General features: G+C 43.0%; 1 protein-coding gene across 2 annotated transcripts; it reads left to right on the top strand.

Annotated features, from left to right (window-relative positions):
• The first annotated feature begins 1,008 nt into the window (after positions 1-1,008).
• Positions 1,009-18,900, top strand: ATP1B4 (ATPase Na+/K+ transporting family member beta 4). 2 transcript variants are annotated; one of them, XM_032756426.2, is made up of 8 exons: positions 1,009-1,071; positions 5,367-5,631; positions 10,492-10,620; positions 10,882-10,986; positions 14,686-14,882; positions 15,687-15,743; positions 17,943-18,038; positions 18,739-18,900. In XM_032756426.2, the coding sequence occupies exons 1-8, from the start codon at positions 1,009-1,011 to the stop codon at positions 18,898-18,900; spliced, it is 1,074 nt and encodes a 357-aa protein (XP_032612317.1). The 2 variants fall into 2 exon arrangements, with proteins under 2 accessions (XP_032612317.1, XP_032612318.1); XM_032756427.2 differs by having other exon boundaries at positions 5,367-5,619.
• Positions 18,901-26,556: the final 7,656 nt, after the last annotated feature.

Consider the following 26,556-nt stretch of genomic DNA (forward strand, 5'->3'; position numbering starts at 1 on the left):
AATGGGGTTTGATTTGTGAAGGAAGGATCGCAAACTCCATCCAGGCCTTTTAGCCACCCAGGCTCCAGTAGGGTGGACCCCAAACAGACCAAAAATGCTATACAATATTCTTAACTGTTTCTTCTAATTTTTCCTTTCATTGGATCCCATGTTGGTTTCAGGAGTTATATATGTCTGGGAAACTGACACTGCAAAGTTCTGGCTTGTTCCCTGCCCTGATGCTAAGGGATAAATATAGATCTCAACCACTGCAGAAATTTGGCCAGGATTTGGAGGGGTGTGTGTATGAGGGGCAGTGACTGATGGGGCCACTCTGACATGTGGGCTAGAGAAAGGCTTCCTTATGTCCAAGACCCTCTTTGGGGCAGGGAGGAATGAAGTAGGAGCCTGGCTTCTAAAATCAGAAAGAATAATCCACATTTTAAGAAGCTCATGGATTGACACAAATAAGAAATATTGTAGGTGGCTTAGAGTGTGTGTGTGTGGGGGGAGAGAGCAAAGGGAATCTTTCCTGACATCCTAGATCCTTTTGCATGAGATCAGCCTTATGAAAAAAGTAAGTTATTCTTGGCCATCTCCCCTCACCCCCAACTCCCACCCACACCCACCCCCTGCATGCACTGATATCCAACTCTCAATTGAGAAGAACATGACTTAAGATTTCCATTGGGCCCATCATATCTCAAGCGCTGGAGAAAGACAAGGGGTGGAAAGACATATAAAGGGGGCGGGGGGGGGTGAGTTGCTCATCCTCGTGACCCAGAATATCTCCCCCTCCTTGTAATGATGAGCTTGCTTTTCCATAAGGGCTTTCCCTTGATTCAGGGAAGGGGCCAACCAATGAGAGAGGGACATGTTAGATTATTCTGGGGAAGGGCTCATGCCAGGAGGGTTCACTTTTACCAGGCGCCAAGTGTCCCCAGCAACCAGTGTCTCCTGTACCAGCAGAAGCTCCAGAACTGTCACCCGATTGCCTGCCTCTGCTGCGTCTTTGCCCACTGAACAGCCATGAGAAGGCAACTCCGGTCCAGAAGGGCTCCATCCTTTCCTTACAGTTATCGCTACAGACTCGTGAGTGCCAGAGAGCAGAATATTTTGCTGCCCCCCTCCCCTTTTTTTTTTAATGGGGTGGGTTGGGGGCTGTGTAGACCTTGGTTTACGGCTGCCTCTCTTTGAGATGGGCAGAAACAGCAAAGTTTAGGGGAGCCCAGGGTTTCAAAAAGGAACAGTGACTCCCAGCACCCCGGGCACCCTAAATTGCTGGATAAAAGGAGGAAGCCCCTCTTCCTGTGAAACGAAGATAAGAGAAGCAAAAGATAACAGAATAAGGGGCTTCTAAAATCTTTTCCTGGGAGTATAGAATTTTCACAGACCTTTTGGAGTATAAAAGTTTAATTCTAATAGCAAGAAATTTAGCCAAGAGGGAAGGAAGGAGGAAGAGGAAATGAAAGGCACTGCCTACCCAACTGTCTCTTGGATGGTAGCTTCTTAGAGTCTAGCTGCTCTCTTTCTAACGTAGAAATTCCAAACTATAGCTAAAATCATAGAATCCCCAATAGGAGCAGGGAGGAATCCTAGACATTATCTCTCCAGAACCCCTCATTACGTAAAGGAGGCTGCTGTGGCTCAAAGCACAGGAGTGACTTGCAAGTTAGTGGAGGAGCCAAAGTGAAAATGCAATATCCTCACTTCTAATCTTGTGCTCTTTCCATTGTATTTGCAGAATGCATCTTCCAGACCCCCGATCTGCCACTACCCATTGCCATCCTGACTGCCACCCCACACTGCCCAACATATAGACACACATACATTCTTTTGGTCTCATCATTTATCTCCAGGGTGTATTACAAATTATTTGATCCAAAAGTTTATTTGCATTTATTTTACTATAAGTCATTAATGTATGCCACACATAGTACTTTTTGGGGAGAGGATTTTGAAATGTTCCCCAGAGAGGACTGTGATCTGAGCCCCAGGAGGAAACAAAGCCTAAGCCATTTTTCTTTGGGTGTGGCCACTTATGTAACCAGGGAGTTAAGTGAAGACTGTCAACAGCCCGCAGAAGAAAACACACATTATTCTAACCTCCTATCAATCTACAGAGGGCTTCTCTTAGCTTTTTAGCCACAGTTTGAAGAATCGTTTAACTTCTCCCAAAGTTTCTTCCAGCTCTCAGAACAGTTACAATCTGCAGGGGTACAAAACTATTTCTTACTTGCCTTCTTTTCTATGTAATCTTGTTAAAATGTTGCGTATAATTTCAGTTATTTGTTAAGTGGCTTGGATTTTAAATGCATCAGGGGATCTTGCTCTTTATAATACTTGATCAAATTTAAAAATAAATTAATGCAATCCTGTGCTAATTTCTCTTTTAAAATTAACCAGCCATTCCAATGTTCATGGTGTATAAAGCACATGCCTTGCTGTCTTCTTTGCAGGGCACAAATTTAAAATTTATCCTTTGGGTCATACTGTTTGTTTATATTTTTGTTTATATGTTTATATATTTAGATTACTCAAAATGGAGCTGCCCTCTGTTCCTCAGACTCTTCCCTTTTAGGGAAACCTGATGACCCCATCACACACCCACTACCATATCCCAGCACACTCACACACACTATCACATGAGGGTAATGCCACTTTAGGAAAGTGACAAAACAGAATCTTAGGGATAAGCATTCTCATTACCAAAGGATTTTCTATTGGATTTTGTTAAATAGTTTCACAAAGATACATTTTACACAGGATTTAATTAATGAGGATCTTTTGGGGAAGGCCTCTCTTGCACAGTGTGACCATTTCCTTTACCTGGAAGCAGAGGAGAGGAGAAAAGATTCGAGGTTCCTAAAGTAAAGCTCAGGAACCTCTCACAGCCTCTCGGGTGTGAGAGCTGTAGGGGCAAATTAGCTGTGAGAAGATTAATTCTTCTCAGGAGGGTAAAGCTTTAATGACAAGCCATCTGTAATGGGATTATCATGAGAGCCAATATCTACAAATAAGATCAGTCTGAGGCCTAGGCCAGCTGCCTCCTCTGTGGAAGGTTAAAGGCAGGCATGGGTAACATGGAGAGAAAAGAAAATTGTTCAGGAAATATAAAGGGAATATATATTTCTCCTCAATGAAATGTTATACTTCAAATTCACTGAGATTCTCAGGTGCAGTAGATTCTCTGGGGGCCATGATTGCTACCCACTGTGATATACATGACAGCTCAGTTAGGGTGACAAGCTCTGTGAGAGCATTCCTGCAGAGTCCTGCATCAGGAATTTTAAGTCAGGCAGGTATCACTCATATTTGGTTAGGACCTACTGGGTACTTAACTGTCAGCTTTATACTGTGGAGGGCCATCGAGAGGCTAGAAAATATGGAATCTCCCTCTGGGTGCTCAAAATGTAGTTTGGGAGTTTAAATGTGTGCATAGGTTCACACACAAGTGAAAGATATTTAAGAACATGTATTAATCCATTCAACATTGAGTGATGGATGAAGTTTATTTTCCTAAGCCTTATACTGTGAGCCTATGTCAGTCAGCCATCCTTGATTATAATAAGCACCTAAAATCTTTTTTTGTGTTTTTTTGAAACAATGTCTCACTCTGTCACCCGGGCTGGAGTACGGTGGCATGATCACAGCTCACTGCAGCCTTGACCTCCCAGGCTCAGGTGATCCTCCTGCCTCAGCCTCCTGAGTAGCTGGGACTACAGGTGCATGCCACCATGCCTGGTTAATTTTTTTTAATTTTGTAGAGACAGGGTCTTGCTATGTTGCCCAGGCTGTCATCAAACTCGTGGGTTCAAGTGATCCTCCTTTCTTGGCCTCCCAAAGTGTTGGGATTACAGGCGTGAGCCCTAAAATCTTTTAGGAACACAGAACCTAAGGCATTGTGCTTCATTAATCTGCTAAGCTACCTCTAGCCACTTGTGCTCAATGTGATAGAGGAGAAACATCATTGTCCAGGGTATCAAGAGACACAGGTTCCGAGACCGTCAACTCTATCATGAATTTACTGCATGGTTTTGGCTAGATCCTGTCCCATCTCTGGGCCTCAGATGGATAAGTAAATCATGAAGGTCCCTGTCGGTTCTGATGTGATATTTTATAGAGAGCTGTACATTGGAACAAATTAGAGAGCAATTCAAGAGGGCTTATAATCAAGAGCTAGACAGTGCTGTGCAGACCGAATGCTGAGAGCTGAGCCTTGTCATTCTGTATCACTTGTACTGATTCTGAACAATCCAATTTGCTGAGCCCTCCTACCCCCAACAAAGGCAGCATTTTTAGCAGGGTGCCCTCTAAATGGCCTTTGAGGAATCAGGCAGGGAGGGGGCAGCACAGAGCCCCTGGTCTCTAGTGTTTGACACATCCAACCCAACAGGTGCACAGCCCCGCAACTCTTCAGACTTGGACAGCACAGAAGGGAGGGCAGCCTCATTTTCTGCTGCTGCAATAAGCCTTGGCAAACCCTCAAAGAGCAAAGATACAACTCTCCGGCCTGTGGCTGGGAGGTATTTGAAACACCACTTGGTGAAGTCTAGGTTTCTCTCTCCCTCTCTCTTTTTCAGTTTAATTTTCTTAGAACCACTCAGAGAAGATTACAGTTTGAAATCTCGAGTAATGGCTGCAATCAGTCAATCAACAAATATGTGCTGAGTATGTATTACGTGCCCAGCTTTTTGCCTAAGCATAGGGGGAGACTAAGGAAGCCCGGGGTTCCAGCTCTCAAGTGGTCTTTCCAACCAATTTAAGGTAGGAAGAGATTCAAACTAGGGCAATAATCAGAGAAGCAGCTAATAACTGCCCATCTATTGTTTCTGTTGGGAAGGAAGGCTAAGTTTTGAGGAGGGGTACAGCAGTTGGCCTCTCCTCCTGATGTCCGTCCCAGGCTATTTTTAGACACAACTTGAAATGGTGAAGTTGAGCAGCTGAATGTGTACAGGGTGTTAGGATAAAGCTGGCTTGGACTAAAAGTTTGCCATCACAGACACAATGTCTAAGCCTATTCCATCCTCTTCCTGTGTGAGCTCACCTCTAGTCTGATAGGACAAGGTTAAGTGGGAGGTCAAGGCCCCAGAACAGAGTAGTGATATGAGCAGTCCTTGGAGAAGAGCCCAAATGCCTGAAGCTGAGAATAAAACTTGCACCTCTATGGAAAGAATACTGAGTCAAAATGGGTCATAGAAAGGACATTTCCTCCAAAAGAACAGAGAGAAAGAAAATCCACCTCTTGTAACAACATGTATGTTTATGGGAAAGTGGAAATTTGAAGTATCTCCAAATATTGAGTCATTTCAATTTATTTTTGGCTGGTGGGATGCACCGTTGTACATTTTTTTCAAAAAGGGTATTGTGTTTTGTCACTGTTCCAGGATGATCTGGATGAAGTGAACCAGAACTACTTAGCAGATGAAGAGGAGGAAGCAGAAGAAGAGGCTCGGGTGACGATGGTGCCCAAATTGGAGGAGGAGGAAGAAGAGGAGGAGAAAGAAGAGGAGGAAGAGGAGGAAAAGGAGGAGGAAGAGGGTCAGGATCAGCCAACAGGCAATGCCTGGTGGCAGAAATTGCAGATCATGAGTGAATACCTGTGGGATCCAGAGAGAAGGATGTTTCTGGCCCGAACAGGTCAGAGTTGGAGTAAGTCCCAATAGTCCCAATGCTAAAGTCTGGTGTCCTTTGCTTTTGGTGTGGTGTCCAGGGCTCCTTTACCATACGCTGGATGGGCTTGTCTGCGAACTTCTCTTTGCACTTCATGTAAAGGCATCAATGCCTAGGGAAATGCCTAGACTGTGGACAGATTCCATCAGAACAAACTCCAAATGGATGAACAAACTTGATTGTGTACCTGAAACCCACTGGGCTCAACATCAGTTGCAATGCAGAGAGACAGTAAGAATGAGTTGAAAAAGCACATGATTGTTTTAAGTCCCAGTCCTGTCACTTTCTATCCACGTGACCTTGGACTCATGATTTCCCCTCTCTGAGCCTCAGTTTCCTCACCTGCCAAATGAGGAAAACAATCCCTGACTTGCTTCTCTCACACGATCAGAGTGAGGCCCCAATTAGATGTTAAAACTGTAAAGTTTAAAGAACTATGCAGAAGACTTCTTGTAAGATAGGAGACTCAAATCCCTGCTAACCTGACCAAGTGTTTTTATGAGGTCCCATCACCTGGTAATGTCAGAGAAGGAGAGCCAGGAGGCGTGTCCCTGGCCCCAGCTTTTGGGTGTCTTCCTCTGCTATGATAGAGATGTTTGATCAGTGGCAGAATTATATTCCTTAGCATTTCCTCTTTGCATCACATGCTGCCATCATTTTTACTCCACAACTTCCCCAGCACTCCCCTCCTACAGTCTTACCCACCTCTTAAACTATTAATGCTGAGCCTTCTCCTCAGGAGATTTAGCCAGTGGTAAAATTCACACTTGCCACAGTCTCTGCACAGCCCAGAAAAAGAGCAGCTGCTGGTTTGGAAATCAGTCAATCCACAGAAGAAAAAAAATAGAGGATGCCAAGGATGAAATAACAGTCCCCTAGTGCCAAGGGTCTAGGTTGCTGAAGTTGACGGCCATGTCTTCTAAAGGCCCCGTTGGCTAAGAATTCTCTCCCTCAAAGTTAATGTTGCTAATTCAGCTCAGTCAAGGTGAAACACTCAGCTCTGTTTCCTGGAATTAGGAATAGCACGTGGGATCTCCCTTCACCCCTCCCCAATTCCCAGCCCCACCCCTGACCATCCCACAAACTCTCAACTGGAACAAATGTACCATTTAAGGAACATTCCGACATTCTGGAAGCTGCAGACAAATACTGGACACTCACTGGGGCTCCAAGGGTGCACAGCTGTTTCTCCCTTGCCTAAAGAGGACTGGAAAAACAAGCCTTGTGAAATGCAAGTGTGATTCTGGGAGGGGGAGCCTGAACAGCCAGCCATTAGAACTTCATCAGATGAGCTGATCCAAATTGCTTCTGTGGAAGACAATCCATAGGCCAGTAAGTGGGGATGAGGGAGGAAGGTTCAAGTGCCCAGAGAAGATATGGCAATAGGGACTCTGCATGATAGGCCGTAGCCAGACCTCTGAGTAGCAGGTCTAAGTAGAGCTCAGGAATTCTGTTGGGCTACCCTGGGCAAAGGGTGAATGGTAATGTTAATGCTTCAGCCATAAAGCACATGCCTTGCTGTTTTCTTTCCTGAGAACAAGGTGCCCGCTTGTGCACTTACTAATGCTGTCCGAACTTGGACATCAACCTGCCCAATATATTTACCAGGCCTATGAATATAATCTGGGCCTTTCCTTTGGTACCTACGCAGCCCCTATTCTTGGAAGTTCTATGTTATTTTATTGGATACCAACAAGAATCATATGAGGTAGTAATATTATTATCCCCATTTTACAGATGCAGAAACTGAGGCTTAGAGAGGGTAAGTAACTTGCCTATAGTCACATAGTTACTAAGTGGCAGTGCTGGGATTTCAAACCCTGGTTGGATGAACACCAGAGTTCATTCTCTTGCCAGAACACTGCCCCATTTCATGAACTCTAACAACGAACAAGGCCCTGATGTGTAGGGCCTCAGGACCTGATACGGTGTTTTAGTGGGAGAAATGAAGAGTTGGGAGCACGGTTACTTAGTGGTCTATTCAAGCCTGAGTGGGGCATTGAGGAAAGAACTCTAGAGTACCTAGAGGAAAGACCCAAGTAATACTTGGACATCCAGGGCAGAAAGTGTCAGAGGGATCAATGGGTTCAGATGGGGACTGTGCTTGGTTTTGCCTGGGGGTGGCTGAGCTAGCTATCTCAGTCTGTGATCACCTATCATAAAGTCTAGGGCACACACTCCTGGGTGAGGCTAAGGGGACTTATTGCTAGTGTCATTCTCCCATCTACAGCTTCCTGGTCACACATCCTGGGAAAAAAGGAAGATATCTCCAAAGGAATGTACCTATGTTCCATTGCTTTCCCTTTGTCCATGAAACTGAGTCTTTTGATCTCCATGGATGTCTCTAGCTGTTGATCCATTCCCAGGATGGGGATGGGGTAAAGGAATGGAGGCAGAAACACAGGGCGAATCCCATTAGATAGCCAGTGGGCAACAGCCAAGTATCACAGGCACACAGGTGCTGTCGTTTATTCTCCAGGGACTCCAACTGAATCAATGTGTTCATGTTCCAGTTCTGCTTTAGTTCATCTAATAAAATAAAAAAGGTCAGTTCCATTTCCAGTCGGATTACTATGGGTTTTTTTCTCCCTTCCACAACACCTTTTTTGGTTAATTTTATTTGGTTCATGGTTCAATTTAAAAATTAATATTTGGATTTAGTTTGGGGCACAGCAAAGTTAAGTGGTTTGTTCCAGTTTCTGGTTCATAATTCAGTTCAAATCTGTAGGTCCAACATCATGTCATTGCTGTGAGCAGAGCCAAACATTGTTGCCTGAGAGAGCCCCAAGGAGGGCGTGAAAAGAGTTTCTCATCAGCAATCTCATGCTCATTCACCTCACTCAGTGTTGCCTAATCCTGAGACAAACCTAGTCCTAATACAGCCCACAGAGGGAAAATTCACACAACTATGCTTCTGGTCCTACAGCACTAATAATAATGTTAATAATAACTGATGATGACTGCCACTTATGGTGCAATTAGCATTCGCCAGGCTCTGTGCTATGCTGTTTATATGCATTATTCAGTGCTAAGAAGTAAGTACCATTATTGTACAGACGAGGAAATTGAGGCCCAGAGAGGTGAACAGCATGTACGAGATTAAACAGCTTGGAAGTGGTATAGTCAGGATAGGATGTTAAGGAAAGACTGAATTTCAGATTTTTTTTTTTTTATTAAATCAGAGGATATGACACAGTAACATTTACCTGTCCTCAAAGTTTTATTACTTTAACCACACACAAAATTGCCAAGATTTTAGCCTTTTGTTAAGTCCTCCAATTATATACTAGATAATTTCATTTGTAGCTGAACTACCTTATAAAATAAAGCTGCGTCTGCTCGATTATTTTCTAAATATTACATTCTATTTATATTTGTGAATTGAATGGACCAGGTGATACGTATGCATGCAAGGAGACAGGAATACTGTCATATTTTTCTATAATTTATCTATACAAGGAAATAGAGTAAATCTTCTAGAAATATAAAAATACTAGCCTGACATTGTTCATTTTCACTTTTTGAGAAGTTGTGTAAGTCATTTGTCCTCTTTTTGCCTCAAGTTCTTTATTAATATCAGTAGTGCTGGACTATATCCTGTCTGAGATACTGTGATCAAATTATTATGTATCCAGGGATTTCAGCCCTTGGCTGTAAATCATTATCAATGGGAGGAATTTTGATTCAGCAAGCTCAGGGCAGAGCCTTGGCATATATAGTTTTAAGATGTGCCACAAGTGATTCTGATAATTCAGCCAAGGTATGGAATAATTCTTCTACGCTTTTTTATTCAAAGAACAAAATGGAAATCTTTAAGTCTATATTATTTCTTAGGTCTTTTTTTGTGAAGTATATTTTATTTTTTATTTTTTTATTTTTATTTATTATTATTATTATTATACTTTAAGTTTTAGGGTACATGTGCACAATGTGCAGGTTTGTCACATATGTATCCATGTGCCATGTTGGTGTGCTGCACCCATTAACTCGTCATTTAGCATTAGGTATATCTCCTAATGCTGTCCCTCCCCCCTCCCCTCACCCCACAACGGTCCCGGGAGTGTGATGTTCCCCTTCCTGTGTCCATGTGTTCTCATTGTTATAGATAAGAATCCGAGGTAAGTGCTATTTTTATCCCCATCTTACCTGTGAGGAATTGGAGGTGCAAGGAAGTTCTATAACTTGCCAAAGTTCACAGGCAAGTGTCAGTGATTAGGTACTGTTTCCTCCTTTTCCCTTCCCCACCCTGTGTCAGTGTTCTTTTTGAAAAGCAGAGCCATTTTATTCATCTTTGCTAAAGATGAATAAAATTTGAAATAAGCAGGCCAAAACCTCACTTTGCCTTGATTGGAGGCAAGTCCAGTGGAAATTCATCAAAAGTTTGAATTATAGACTATGTGGAAAGAAATGCTGTTTTCATCACTTGCAAATACCTATAATTATTGGAACCAAGCTGCTAGGACTCTTCAGGGCACCCACTTTAATGAATAGCAAAGAATGATTTGTACTTGGGACATCAACTGTTGCCCAAAGGACTCTCAAGCAATTTTCCCTCTGCAATACTTTTAACTCCACTCCCCTGTATTCTTGTTCATGGCCATCATTTGCTCAGCAAGCCCTTCCATCGGAGATGCTGTAAAGGTAAACTGCAATTAGACCCCTGACACAATCCTCACTGACTCCAAATTGGTGAAATCTGAATAAGCAAGGACATACTGAATCTGAGGAATTTTTTAAAGAGCTATTTCGTGGTTGGGTTGGTTCTGGTTCATGAGTCCAAGCAGGGAGGAAGGGCTTGTTGGCAAGCACTGACCATTCTCATCTATGATTGCTCTGCAGGCCTGATCTTACTCGTTTACTTCTTCTTCTATGCCTCCTTGGCTGCTGTGATCACCCTCTGCATGTACACACTATTTCTGACCATCAGTCCCTATATACCGACCTTCACGGAGCGGGTAAAGCCTCCTGGTGAGTGTGCCCAGATGCCCTGTGTTGTCAGAACTTGCTGGACAGAAATATGCTTGCACAGCATGTTCAGCCTCAATTAACTTTGGCTCTTCCTGGTAATGACTTAGAGATTCAATTATTAGGAGGAAAAGTAAAATGGTACTTGGCAAATTATGGTTCTTTTCATTTTGATTGCCTGGGGGGAAATGGTTTCATGGGAATCAATACAAAAAATTATCCCAAGAATGGGTTAATATATCCAAGACCTGTTTTCATTGCCAGGAGTTATGATCAGACCCTTCGCCCATAGCCTTAACTTCAACTTCAACGTTTCTGAACCTGACACTTGGCAGCATTATGTGATTAGCCTAAATGGCTTTCTCCAGGGTAAGTAAGTTCGTCTGAATAGTGGAAAGCTCTTTTGAAAAGTGATGGGTGGGAATCCAAAATTCAAAATTCACCTGGCCCAGGAATCCCAGTCTTACTAACCCCAACTCATCATGGTCTGTCCTTACTTTGCATCCCCCTTAGCACCTGTAGCTACAATCAGAATTGCTCTAGTGTGTGATTGTATGTTGTCTTGAAAGCATACAAGCCAATTTTCCAGCAAGATTAGCTCTTTGAGGCAGAGAACTTTCTTCTTTTCTTGAACACTATACAGCACCCATTTAAGTCCTGAACATATCCAGATGGCTCAATAATGATCATTTATAGAAGATAATTCTGGGGGGAGATAGTGGTGGGAAAAGAAGAATGTTCTCCAGAGCTGAAAGATTCCTATCTTCTAAACTTTCTCAAGGTAAAAGAAGTCATTTCTTGGAGATGGGCTAACTTGAAGGGAGAGGGCAAGCGTCTTTATTTTATTTTATTTGAGGTGGAGCCTCACTCTGTCACCCAGTCTGGAGTGCAGTGGTGCGATCTCTGCTCACTGCAGCCTCCCCCTCCCAGGTTCCAGCGATTATCCGGCCTCAGCCTCCTGAGTAGCTGGGACTACATGTGGGTGCCACCACGCCCTGCTAATTTTTTGTATTCTTAGTAGAGACGGGGTTTCACTGTGTTAGCCAGGATGGTCTCAATCTCCTGACCTCGTGATCCGCCTGCCTTGGCCTCCCAAAGTGCTGGGAATACAGGCATGAGCCACCGCGCCCAGCCAAGTGTCGTTATTTAACAGCATTCCAGAAAGGAGTTAGAGGAAGAATCTCTGGGTGGCAGTTGCTCCAACATTCTGATCCCAAGTATTTTCAAGGTGCCTATCTCTATAGTGTCATCAGATAAATTTTCAGGGGCAAATGAATGGCTTTGTGGGAGACGCTTCCACAAGGTAAAATCTGAGGTAGCAGCTTGGTTAAGGTTAACAGCACACAGGTTCTTTATGCAGCTATCAAAGAGGAGCTCCAGTGGGGTTTGCATTTCTGCACCTAATCTTTGTGGGGAAAAAAATGCCAGTCATTCTGGCTTGGTTGTCCTGGCCTGGTTGAAGTGGGGTTGATCCATTCTAGAGGCAGCTACTATTATAACATGTGCACTGAATTTGGAGGAGAACAATCTCTTATCATGTGCTAGGAAGTGTTATTTAAATACATAAATTTGGTCATTTAACTTTAACTCTGCATAATAAAGTTGATCATCCTCATTTTATAAATGAGAAAACCGAGACTCAGAAAGGGGGAGTAGCTTGATCAAAGGCTCTGGCAGCAGAACCAGTGTTTGAATCCACATTTCATGTTCTTTACACTCTTGCTGCTATAAGTGTTATAAAGGGACCAACAACATGGGCATCTCCTGGGAGTTTGTTAGAAAAGGCAAAATCTCAGACCACATTTTAGACCTGCTGAATCAAAATCTGCATTTTTAAAAAATCCACAGGTGATTTGTAGGAAATTTAAAGTTTGAGACATGCTGCTTTTCATAATTCTACGCTGCTGTCACATGACCAAGAGTTAGAAACTCAGCTTTATATCAGTAAGGCTCAGTGTTACTTTGGGTAAGTCTGAGCTTCAGATTCCTTACCAGTGAAATGAGGGGAGATGGGACTGGGTTCTTTCTGAGTCCATGTAGTTCTATTTTTAGCTACAGAAATGTTTTGGGCATCATGGCCAGCACAGTATCTTCTTTTGTTTCAGAATGCTTGCAAGCGATTGCAAATATATTGCCAGATTCCCTGCTAAGAAAATCCCTCCAAAAAGCTAGTAGACAGAGAAATACCAATTCTGACCTGATGATGATGGAAGCAGGAAATGTTAGGAAAAGTACTAGTTTTTAGTTCTTAAGAGTAGATAATGTGTCCTGCTAAAAAGAAGCACATCTCTGAAATAGACATCACAGAGTATCACTTTCACTCCCATGAGGACTGGGATTTTGCAATAAGGGTCATGTCCATGTCACATTATTTTTAATGGAACTACCTCAAGAGAAACAATGAGCACATGATCGCAGCCTCTATTTAGAAAGTTATTGGAGCATAGTTCTTGTTCTAAAAAAATTAAAACAAAGCCTTGAATTAAATGTAGCTTTGTCAAAGAAAAAATAAAGGCATAGCCATAATTGGAATAGATTTAAAATTCCCAGTTGCCAATTAATAATATCAAACCCCAGTCACAACCTGTGGGTTTGATATTATTAGATGAGGATTCAGCAGCACATGTTGAGTTTTACCTCTGGTAGATCATAGGTGCAAAATCTCCTCTGAAATACTGAGCTACTTTGAATATTAATACATAGGGACTGAGTCTAACAGGACTAACTGGGCTGCATCATTTAGAATCAAATTGGAAATAATGCAGTAATTTCTAAAGCCCAGTTTTATGTATGAAATTTGGTAGCCCAAAGAATTACCTCACAAACAGCCCCTTTAAGCTTTCTCCCTGATCTATGTATCCTTGGACACATGTTACATTCCATCCAATGTAAAGGGACATTTACCCTGAATGTCTCAGGCCTCAGTAGACAAGATCTCATGCCGTCACCATCCCTGTAGAGACCCTGTGGTTGTCATTGGTTTCTATCTTTTAACTTATGCTTCTATTTTGCAGTGCTAACTTCCCTCTGTAAAGGATGAAGAGCTGGCTTATTCCCTCCCCCGCCTCCTCCTCCGCCTCCTCCTCCTGCTCCACCTCCTTCTCCTCGTCTTCCTCTTCTTCCACTTTCCTTCTGTCTCACAACTCATACTTCTCACTCTTACAATCAGGTGCCTCTCACTGACTTCAAAGGGAGACATTGTAACTGCCCAGCGGGTTCACCTTGCCCACCGCCTAGACAGAGCTGATTTATCAAGACAGGGGTATTGCAATAGAGAAAGAGTGATTCATGCCCAGCCGGCTGTGTGGGAGACTGGAGTTTTATTATTACTCAAATCAATCTCCCCAGGACTATTTCTCTATTGCAATCAAATCCATGTACATTGGGTCGGCAGTGCCCCTCCAGTAGAGACAGTACCAGAGTCGGCCCCCAGCCCAAGAGAACTAGGTGGCTGCTTGGGCTGGCCTCTGGATCCATTGCCAGATCGGGAGGTGGGGTACTACTGGACCACGAGCAGGTAGCCGTAAGGGCAATCCCAAGAGAGCCCCCAAATTTGTAACCGCCCAATGGGTTCACCTTGTTTCCTAAGTGAAGTTAAGGAGATTTAACCCAGGAACTTAGCCTCCTCATATAGACCATACCTTGAATGTTTCAGTCCCTCTTCCAAAATCTACCAACTATGTGCCTATTTATCTCTCAGAAGTAGAAGGGACAGCCTTCCAAGTTTACAGTTTATCATGTCTGAAAAGAAATGGTGGAAAATAGAGAAAATGTATAAAGTGACTGACATAGGACCCAGAGATGGATATCCAGAAGTTCCATGGGAATGAAAAGCAAGGGAACAGGCAATCAAACTGGGCTGATGTGACTAGTCAGGAAGACTTCCTAGAGGGATGGCTGCTGATGAAGGCTGTTGGGCACCTGATGCCAGGTCACAGGTAGACTGGGCTTTCAGAGGAGTACAAACAAGCTGGAGAAAGGAAACTTGGGAGGGAGGACTACTGAATGCATGGCCTTCCCCTGTAGTACCTGTCTAACATAACCCGTTGCCACTCACACATGCTTTAGGTTATAATGACAGTCTTCAAGAGGAAATGAATGTAGATTGTCCCCCGGGGCAATACTTCATCCAAGATGGCGATGAGGATGAGGACAAGAAGGCCTGCCAATTTAAGCGCTCCTTCCTAAAGAACTGCTCTGGTCTGGAGGACCCAACTTTTGGATACTCTACTGGACAGCCCTGCATCCTTCTAAAGATGAACCGGGTATATTGGCTTTTCATATCTGGTGGTGATAAGTGAATGAACTGGGTAGGAGGGCTCTGGCCACTCCATTTGTCTTGGTCTCTGTCTTCACACACCACAGGTTTGGCCATTTTTCTGACAGCATCAGAAATAAAATAACCAGACAAATCTATCAATTTCTTTTCCCCCTGAGCACTTCCTACGGCCATTCTTCTCCCTCACCCCCAAGCCTGTCGCTTGATGGCCTTTGTCAAGAATGGGGTCCTAGTCAAGTGCAGTGGCTCGAGCTTATAATCCAAGCTACTCGGGAGGCTGAGGAAGGAGGATTGCTTGAGCTTAGGAGTTCAAGTTTAACTTGGGCAACATAGTGAGACTTCATCTTTAATTTTTAAAAAAGTATTCTAAATAAAGAATGGAATACTGAGCTGTTTGGAACAGGGGATTGAAATGAGGGTGGCATGGCGGACAGTTCTTATATCATAAAAATGCATTTTTCTTCCATCCTGTCATGACTTAGGTGTGGCAGAGCCTTATCAGTCACACCTCTCTTGATATTAGAAAGTTCTTTACATCTTTAGCGTTGACTTGCTGAAGTTTCCCCTTGTGTGTAAATATCAGGCATAAATACAACACGGAGTAAGCTGAGCTGCTTAGCTCTGAAGATGTTTTTCATTTTTTGCTTTTTGTAACATTTCTAAGAAGGCGAAATAGATGAAGCATATGCCTGAGAAAGGATGATTGGGAGGAGGGTTAGAAAAGCCCCAATTTTTACTGTCAAATATGTTTTGTTAAAAAAAAAATAAAACACTGGTTTTCTTTTGATAGATTGTAGGCTTTCGTCCTGAGCTTGGAGATCCTGTGAAGGTTTCCTGCAAAGTTCAGGTAAAGAGCCCTTTTGAGTAAGCATTGTTAGCACATCTGTTTCATGCAAAAAGGTAGTCCATCCCTTTCAAGGACTTACACATGGATGGTAGGCTAAAGAAAAGGTTAATCTTTTCATAACTACACCTCTCTTTAGTTCCTTCAGGTTTTCCTCTTTCCAGAAAGCATTCAGCTCATGTGTGTTTGTGTGTATAGTGTATGTGTGTGTATGTGTGTGTGTCAGTCAGTCTGTCATGATTAATACTTGTGAAAACCAAAGATTGAACTTCAGCTAAGGGCCACAGCAGGGAACAACAATGTGCCAAGTCATTAATTGAGATTCTGTTTACACTTTTGCTTTTAGCTCTAATTACTTGTTTCTTTGAACTAAACAAACAGCTTTCATTAGAGTCATTAGTTTCCAGATTTTAAAACTGAATTTCACATTTTGCAGCAATGACCAGTGGTACTGGGTGTAGCAATAACAAATGACTACATGGGAAGTATAAACAGAACTCGATTAGTATGCTAATTAGCTGTCCTTCGAGGGACCATTAACTTCTATCTCATCTGCACCAATTAGCTCCCTTGTAGGAAAAAGCCCTTACATCTTGAGTTTGCTTCTTAAACAGGCAGTAGCTTTCTCCTGTTCTATGACATCAACTGCACCCCCAGACCTGGATAGTTGTCTTGCAAATGCGTGAGGCCTGGTAATCCCATTCTCAGTTGGAGAAATACAGTTGAAAACTTCAGTCTTCATGGTGGCAGATCAGAAAACAGCAAAAGGCAGCATTTATTCAGCCCATATCCCACATTTAGCAAGCATTTATTGATCACTTATTATATATCAGATCCTCTGCTAGGTGTTAGAAGTGTCGAGGTAAGAGTATGACTCCGTCTCTGAAATCAAGACAATCAAGTATTACATGTGCTATGAAAAGTGAAGATGAGCTCTGAAAGGTCAGGCAGTACTTGCCAAATGAACAAGGTAGGAAGCACATTCTGTTCTCATGTATATGTGTAAATATTCACAATGTGAGGTGAGACTACAAACTATCCAAACTGATTCCTCAGGCCTTCATGAAAAATAAATTTCATTGCTTTTTAGAAGAATGTATTAAAAGTAAATCTTAAAGACCAACTTAGTCTTAAGCTAGCATATTAACTGGACAGAGTTCTACTTATTGTTCCCTAATGGAAGCTGTTTGTTTTTCAGCTTACATCAAACCTTGCTGAGAACTGTCCTTTCTAAAATTGTTTTAATGTTTTAATTACTATTTTTAGCTACCTCCTTACATATTTTATGTCCTTTTTAAAAAAATATATTAAGAATCTCTATACATTCTGTAATAAACAATACTGGTCAAATCCACACCCATTTGTGGAAATCAAGCAGGATGAGGTAATGACTAGAATAAATTAAGGAGAGCTTAGTTTGTACCAAGAACAATTATAGTATATTGACAGAAGTAATCACATGACCTTAGTGAGTAATTTGCTAGTAGTGATGCACTATTTGTCCTTACTAGCCCCCAGACCTCTGCTATTTAGGGCAAGCTGAATGTATCGCAGAATGGGCAGCCCCCTACCTGACATAATGTGATGAGGGTAGACCTGTTTACTTTAATCATTTCCATACCCAGGCTCTTGTTGCTTACCCCTCTGACCCCACCTACTGTAATTAAGCACTACAGAGAATATGGTCAGAGACATGAGTCTAGGTGAGCCAACTGTAGGCTGTGTGCCTGTGTATCAGGTACCTATGCACTTGATCTGACTTCCAATAGAACCGAGCCTGCAGTGTGCAAATCGTGGAGTGGGATTTACTAAATATGTTCTAATGTATATCTCCCTCAGCTCCAAAGTCCAAGACTGGGTGCCAGGCCAGAGCAGCATCAGGTACTGCAAGCCCTTTGGATTGCTTCTGTCTGGGCACCCCAGAAGCCAACAGAGAGCCATACTGAGCACCTTTGGCCTCCTCACTTCAGGCCTTCTATTCAATATTCTTTGAACTGAAAAAACAAGGCACAGTCACTCCCTAAAAATGCTCATCTAGGGACAGGTCACAGCTGAGCTCTGCTCCATTCTGCTTTCATGGTCTTCCTGGAACAGTTGGTTATGGGTCACACAGTGATTTCACCTGAGGTACAACTCCCTTTAGCTCAGACTCTAGCCCACTCTGTGACCCAGCACCCCACATATACCTGCTTTTGCTTACAGAGAGGTGATGAAAATGACATCCGATCCATCAGTTACTACCCAGAGTCGGCTTCTTTTGACCTCCGCTACTACCCTTACTACGGCAAACTGACTCACGTAAGCTGTATCCCCTTTAGTCATTGCTGTCAGAAAGGGCTCAGTGACAAAGGAAGAGCTGGCTGGGATCTATGAGAATTAGGGAGCAGGAGATAGTAGAGGGGTAAATAGCTGCTGGCCATAACCAGGAGCTCCCTTTACCAATTCTTATCACAACCCCACACTCCTTTCCATATCTGAAAGAATCTCATATATGGCCTAGTTTAACCTTTTAAGTTTACAAATGGGAAAATTGGGGTTCAGAGACAGAAAGTGACTTGCCCAAGACCATACAGCTAGTTAGTGGCAGGGTCAGGAGCAGATAAATTACTACCAATGTGCTTAAACATGCCCTAATAATCACGCTTCTGTTTCTCCCATTTGAAGCGCTGGGGTGAGTCCCCAACATAGGGACTTGATAGACACTAGTTTTGGTTTAATTCATGGTCTGATTTCCAGAAAAACCATATCATGCTGAATCAGAATTGGTTTTTCCCAGAGGACAATCAGATATCTGACAGTGACTTATTAGAGAAATGTATGATTTTCCCACACTTTCCCAGCGCAAGGAGAGTATGTCAGTTGCTTTGGCCATTTGCAAATTGGCATCGTGGGATTTACTCAGTTCTCTTTGTGAGGGTTATCATCCTGCAGTGATTATCTGATCACTTCCCTCCTACCACCTCCCCACACTTAGAATTCACTTTTCTTTGACCTACAGGTTAACTACACGTCCCCCTTGGTGGCAATGCACTTTACAGATGTGGTGAAGAACCAAGCAGTGCCTGTGCAGTGCCAACTGAAGGGCAAAGGCATCATAAATGATGTCATCAATGATCGCTTTGTGGGCAGGGTAATCTTTACCCTAAACATAGAAACCTAAGAACTTCAGGGGGCCATTCTTACCAGTTCTGTTTCTGTTTTATCTCATGGTATCTCTGGTAGCACCTGAATTCTTTTTCTTCAATTAGGACACAGCCAGATGGACATCTAAGACAGCAGATCATCTTTCCTTGCCTATGACATGTGTATAAAATGACATTGTGGGAGCTGTTCGATTTTTTTAAAGGTAGTCTCTCCTGATGACAAACAGAGTATATTAATTTCCTTTCCCTCCACTTAAAACTAAAACCTGTCCTTGCTGCTGGTAGTCTCCCTGTAGCGTAAACATAATATCTGATAAGATTTACAATAGCCATGCAATAGCCATCAAGGAGAATTTCTATTATGATTATAAATTCATCATGTTTTCTAAAATTCTGTTGGTTTTAGAGGTCAGATTCCTCCCAACCAGGCTAATAACCTAACACATGTTTAAAAAAATCTGCCTAAGCCGGGTGTGGTGACATGCATCTGTAGTCCCACCTATTCGGGAGATTAAGGCAGGAGGATCACTTGAGCCCAGGAGGTCAAGGCTGCAGTGAGCTGCACTGCACTCCAGCCTGGGTGACAGAGTGAGATCCCGTCTCTGAAGAAAAAAAAACCTGCCTGGCAAGGTCCTTCCCTGGGAATCACCACTCGGACCAACCTAGACAACCAAGACCACTATACCTAAAGACCTCTATATCCAGAGGTGCCTAAGAAACTTCTGCTGCCCACAGACAACTAAATGCTTATTCAAAGACTAGGTTATTTTCAACTTGGAAAAAAGCAGTGCTAACAGGATATTGTTCTGGGATAGAGACGAAGACCGTCCTTGTGACTTTTTAAAGAGGTGGGGCTCACTGCAACTGGAGAGAACACTTAGCATATGGATATGATTGGTGTTTGATTCCTTGCTCTCTGGTGTAACCGTCTAAAGGCAAACATTCCTGCAGACAGGTTTTTGACAGGATGTGGATCAGCCAGGTCACTTTGTCTTATCTTTGGTCACCTGATCACTCCACTGCTTCTTAACACCTCCACCAGGGGGAGGGCTGGCACAAGGAGAAAAAAAAAGCAAGCATCAGCGAATAGTATAGTGTCTCAGGGTTCGAAGCAAGTTTAAATGCCACATAGGAGCATCCAAAGTCTGAATCTCCTCTAAAATGTTTCCTTTCTCCCAAAACAGGGAACTGGCTGTCTGGTAGTGAAGACAAGCAAGTGGAGAAGTTATACGATATAGTTTAATGAGAGTTAAAAAACTAGTATGTGGAAGGCTATGGGAACATGAGGAAAAATATCTTGAGCTGAGAAAGTAGCAGATGAAATTTCACATGCAAAGCCACAGTCATGAAGAGACCATGGTGTGTCAGGGTAACTGTGAGCAGTTTATGTAACTGGAATGAAACGGGCTCAGAGGAATGGCAGGGAGTGGCAAGAGATCGAGCTAGAGAGGTATTCAGGGACGGAAAGAGGACTTTGAGCTTTATCCAATAGGTGAAAATGAGTAATTAAAGCATTTTAATCAGGGAGGCTCTGTGATCACATTTGTGTTTTATTTTATTTTACTTTATTATTTATTTGTTTATTTTTGAGATGGAGTTTCGCGTTGTCGCCTAGGCTGGAGTGCAGTGGTGTGATATCAGCTCACTGCAACCTCCACCTCCTGGGTTCTAGTGATTCTCCAGCCTCAGACTCCTGAGTAGCTGGGATTACAGGCACGCACCACCATGCCCTGCTAACTTTTGTATTTTTGGTGGAGACAGGGTTTCACCATGTTGGCCAGGCTGGTCTTGAACTCCTGACCTCAAGTGATCCGCCTGCCTCAGCCTCCCAAAGTGCTGGGATTACAGGTGTGAGCCACCGCACCTGGCTTGCATTTTAGAAAGAGCACTTGGCAACCACTATGTGAAGGGTGATTGGAGAAGGACAAGACAGTGGAATGGGGAATAAGGAAGGAGGAGTTTGGAGAATGACTCCAAAGGTTTGAGCTTGGCTAGAACCGGTGACATGGTGACATTGTTGATCAAGACTGGGAACACAAGAGAGAAGCAGGTTTGGAGAGATCAATTTTGAACATTTTAGACATGATTTTCTATTGGTCAGACATTGATGTGGAGATGTAAACACATGTAGGGTTGGGGAGAAGGAAAGATGAGAACAAAAGAAACATTGGGTTAAGGGAACTCGCTTAGGAAATTTTAAGCTATTTAATCTTGGGAACTGAAGCCAGTCATGTAAACATACTACACCAGTCTAGTCCCTAACAGTGTTTTTTCTCTTGTGGCAGAAAGAATTGCTGTTCCTCTTTGAAATCTCCTTCCCAGACACCTTCAAAGTCTTATTGACATAGTAAACGGAGGCCAACCACTACTAACAAGTTCTAGAAGATATAGGATCTTCTATAGTAGGTTAATGGAAAATACAAAAACAAACAAACATACAATGAAACTGCCTCCCCTCAACCCATTTTCTTAACAAATTCAATTTTCAAAACTAACCTTTAAAAGAAAAGGAACAAAATGAAAAAGACAATAACTTTTAAACCACTTGAAAATTACCTCAAACAATCAAACTCTCAAGATTCAGTAGTAAAAGATAATAGAACGTTAGATCTGGAAAGGATATTAGAGAGTGTTTAGAAAAAACAACTTGCATTGCATCTGACTCCAGGTCCAGTGCTCTTTCTACTCTGAGCTGCTGCTTACCAGAAAGTACCATCTTCTTAAAAATCAATGAATGATATCCCAAACATTTTGAAACATATGTAAATTTTGAGTTAAAATAGTTAACATTTCACAGGAATTCAACTACTGGTGCTATATTTTATACATAATACATTATCCTGTTAAATGCATTGACTATTAGACAAGGAATTATGAATCATTTGTCAAACAATATTTATCTTTCAATGGAATCCATTGTGTCCACAATTGCAAAGCAATATCGAAGGGTACTAAGATAGTTTGGGTTGTCAGCTAAGACATGAAAAATATAGCTTTACTATACAGAACTGGATATGATAATATATTCATTAAAGTTATGTTCTAACTGTTCAATAAACTTCTAGTAGATTAATTTAAATAGTTCCCCATACCGTGCTGCATCAGGATTTGATTTGTATGCCATCTGTTGCAATGCGCTTGGTTTTACATGCCTGTCAATGAGAAATACTACTTCCAAATGTCTTCATGGTTTTGTCCATACTGGACTTTGGTTATGATTTTTCACCTTCTACTCCCCTGCAATCATTATCCCAAAGTAACTTTTTTTAGGCACCTATTTTCTGGGGATCAACATGTAAAAAAACATTTATATTGTCTTGAGGAGTTGTCAACAACAATAAATTGAAATAAAAAAGAAATGTATGATTTTCTCTTTCTAGACTATGTCACCGATTTTCCCACAGGAATACTGGGCAGCGATGTGGGTGGAAAACTTGACAATTGACAACCTGTTAGTTAAATATTGTTTTTCTTCTCTCTCCCCTCTTTTTGACTCTTAGGGTTTAGTCACAGGAGGATAAAACTAAAAGTTGTTTCATTTCTGGGCATTTTTTCCTTCGTAGTCTCTGTGCTCTGGTTTCTCATTAGACTGCTTTGTGAGAGCAGCCTTTCTTTATCAAGGTTGAGTCCTGGTATAAACTGTTATGTTTGTTTGTGTAGGAGAGGAACACTAAGAGAAACTTTCAGGCCGAGGGACAGAACCAAAATTAGAAGAGAAACTTTGAAAATGTTTGATGAAAGTCTGGCTAAATGGCTTTAAGGACATCTAGCCACAAACTGTCTCCCAGAGCAAATATCTAATGGCAATTGCAATTAAAGACATAAATATTTCCAATCCCTTATTCAACTCAGAGGCTAGGCTGTAGCAGGAATCTTTCCTTCTTTCCTTGGAAGCTGCCTCAGCCTAAAGTCCGCTAGACAACAGATCCCTGATCTCAACATATTTCTCCCTGTCCAAATTCTTCATTAGAGTCATTTTCTTTACTGCCTCCCTCTTAAAATATTCATACATAATAAAGTAATTTAACCAAACCATACAGAAGTATGATTTACACTGTGCTTTTATCCAGGCAGAAAATGGAGGTTTGGGTATTTATATGCATATGTTGGGAGGAAGGAGAGTGGATACAATGTATGGAGGCAAAGGGCAAGGAAAAATAAATGGAAACACTACTTCACAAAGTTCTTCAGTTGCAATCTAGAAGGGAAGAAGGGTTGATGGGGGATCCAAAAGTTTTAAGCAGAATATAGTAAGCTTTCAGTCTGACAACTCACTCTGCAGAATGTACTTCCTTGCAGACCCCTATATGACCATAATTCAACAAGAAATAGATAGCACACTTGACAAAAAAAGGATAATTGGAAAAAGATTTATTTACAAAGGGATTACTTACAGAAGCATAGATATAGGGAACCACCAATAACACAGTAACCCAGCCTAGTAAGAGCTGAGCTCTTACTATCTCTTGACCATAAGGTATAGGAGCAGGAAATGGTTACTAGAACTCAGAAGGAAGGAGTTGTGTACAATTGGCTGCCTTGAGAGGAGTGGTGACTTTGTTGAAGGACTAAGCTAGCCCAAGGTGATCTTTTAGGGAGAATAAATACTGCAACTTAATTTTTCTCATTGGCCAAACTGAGCCAAAAGCTGGCGGCGGGGGTGGGGGAACAACAACAAAAAAACAAAAACAAACAAAAAAAAGATTGAAGCAGCCCGTACAGGTCAGACTCCTAAAAAAAGAAAGCAGGGTGGAGAAAGGTGGAGAGTGCATCTGGAGGGCAAACTGGCGATATCTAGCACAGTTACTGAGTGGAGGTTCTGTGAGCAGACTCCTTGGAGCCTGGCATAGTATTGGAATCATCTACTGAACCAACCCTAGGGACTGCGGCAATTTTATTTTCATACACACTTTGCTTCGAGGCTGTGGGGTCAAAGTTATTAGGCTTTTCCATTATAGAATTTTCTTCTCTGTTCTTTAGTATTCATTCCCTTTTCAAATTCTCTCATTCATACTTTCCTAATCTGGTGTCCTTTGGGATATCATTTAGAACTCTTTTGCTTGCATGTGACAGACAAATGAACAAAAAAATTCAAATTGACTTAAGGATAAAGGGGAATTTACCAAATCAAAAAACTGAAAAGTCCAATTGTAGTTTGCATTCAGGCATAGCCAGGTCCAGGAACTCAAAGATGTGATTAGGAACCAGTCTCTCTCCACCTCTGTATTCTGCTTTCTATTACAAATCAAGATAGGCAAGGTGGCTGCCTGCCTTGCCAGGCCTACATCCTCAAAGGCTAATGTCCAGTTGAAAAGAAAGCTTCTCTTCCCTGAATATTCAAATAAAAAACAAAAGATTCTTCTTGTGTCCAAGTGTTCTCATTGTTCAATTCCCACCTATGAGTGAGAACAGGTGGTGTTTGGTTTTTTCGTCCTTGCGATAGTTTGCTGAGAATGATGGTTTCCAGCTTCATCCATGTCCCTACAAAGGACATGCACTCATCCTTTTTTATGGCTGCATAGTATTCCATGGTGTATATGTGCCACATTTTCTTTTTTTTTTTTTTTTTGAGATGGAGTCTTGCTCTGTCGCCCAGGCTGGAGTGCAGTGGCGCTATCTCGGCTCACTGCAAGCTCCGCCTCCTGGGTTCACGTCATTCTCCTGCCTCAGCCTCCCGAGGAGCTGGGACTACAGGCGCCTGCCACCACGCCCGGCTAATTTTTTTGTATTTTTAGTAGAGACAGGGTTTCACTGTGTTAGCAAGGATGGTCTCGATCTCCTGACCTCGTGATCCGCCACCCTCGGCCTCCCAAAGTGCTGGGATTACAGGCGTGAGCCACCGCGCCCAGCCAAGTGTCATTATTTAACAGCATTCCAGAAAGGAGTGCCACATTTTCTTAATCCAGTCTATCATTGATGGACATTTGGGTTGGTTCCAAGTCTTTGCTATTGTGAATAGTGCTGCAATAAACATACATGTGCATGTGCCTTTATAGCAGCATGATTTATAATCCTTTGGGTATATACCCAGTAATGGGATCACTGGGTCAAACGCTATTTCTAGTTCTAGATCCTTGAGGAATTGCCACACAATCCCACACCGGGGCCTGTTGTGGGGTCGGGGGAGGAGGGAGGGAAAGCATTAGGAGATATACCTAATGTAAATGACGAGTTAATGGGTGCAGCACACCAACATGGCACATGTATACATATGTGACAAACCTGCATGTTGTTCACATGTACCCTAGAACTTAAAGTATAATAATAAAAAAGTGAAAGTAATAAATGAAAAAAAAAGATTCTTAAGCGAGGCTTCAAGTGGCTGACTAGTGGCATCTCATATTTGCCTCCTCTACTAATAAGAACTAAAATAGCGAGTAGATAATCATGCTTAAAATAGACCATCCAAGAAAGAACACTGGAATTCAACAGAAATGTGATAGGAAACACCTAAAGCAAAGAAGGAGAGGGAAGCAAAGCAGCCTAATCAGCTGGAATCAACTGGGAGCCTGGAGAGACTCCCCAATGCTGAGAAAGGGTAAATGAGAGGCCCCCACGGGATCCACATTCCCACCGTGAATCCCTGCCATTCTAGCCAGGGGAGAGCCCCTAGATTCTTGCAGGCCCTGAAACTAACCTAGAGAGCTACCTGGAAACTGCACGATGACACTGCTCCAGGGAGAGAGTCTGTGCTGGGCCCCACACTCCCTCCCATTCCTAAGCAGCTACATACAGCAAAGTGCCATTTTGAGATCCCAGCTCACGATAGACTGCACATTGTCCTGGGGCCCAGAAGCACCCTGGCTGAGGTGCCACCCAATTGCAGTTTGCCACAGGGCTGAGGCATAAACAAGATGCAGACTGGCACAACCAAACTTGGGATACAAGAAGAGCACGCATTCCCCACCTGCTGGAATAGGCTGCTGCCACTGAAGGCAACTTGTGGTCCCCAGTGGCAGGGCTGCAGCATGGCTGCTGCCACATCCCACTTGAGCATTCTGCTGGGCCCTAGGAATTGCCTCACCTTTGCCTAGTATGGCAAGTGCCTGCATGCACTGTCGAGGGAACTGCCCACCCTGGCATTGTCCCCCACTCCATGCCAGAGCACACAGTCAAGGGGTCTGGGAACTGCCCAACCCAGTTCCACTTTTGACACCTGAGTACTCCTCCTGGTGGCTGAGATTGGGCCTACCCACCTTGCTGCTACCACCCAGCTGGCACCTACCTGAACATGCCACCTGCAGACCTGGAGACTGGCCCACCCAGACCATCGCAGCCACCACCAATGCCAGCGTGCACCACTCAGGACCCAGAGGGTTCTCTTGCCACTGCTACTGCCATTGCCCACACCACATCAGCTGCCCAAGGGCCCTGCCCACTTGCCCAGCCCACCACTGCCACTACCAGCATCTGAGCAAGCCACCTGGAGGCCCAAGGATCAGTCCCCCTGGACCCACTGACGTTAGTGCCAGTATACACTGCCCTGGGACCCAAGGACAGACACAGCCCATAGCTGCTGCCACTGGGGCCCAAAGACTGGCCCACGTGGTATCTCAGTCCCCGGCAAAATTTCATTAATAAACATACCCTAAGCCATTCAGGAAATTACAGATACCAGACGTTACTTACAGCCAAAGAAATCACACAGAGGCCCAGTGTGGTGGCTCACATCT

The sequence above is a fragment of the Hylobates moloch genome, unplaced genomic scaffold, assembly GCF_009828535.3.
Source record: "Hylobates moloch isolate HMO894 unplaced genomic scaffold, HMol_V3 SCAFFOLD_7, whole genome shotgun sequence".
NCBI classification, from domain to species: domain Eukaryota; kingdom Metazoa; phylum Chordata; class Mammalia; order Primates; family Hylobatidae; genus Hylobates; species Hylobates moloch.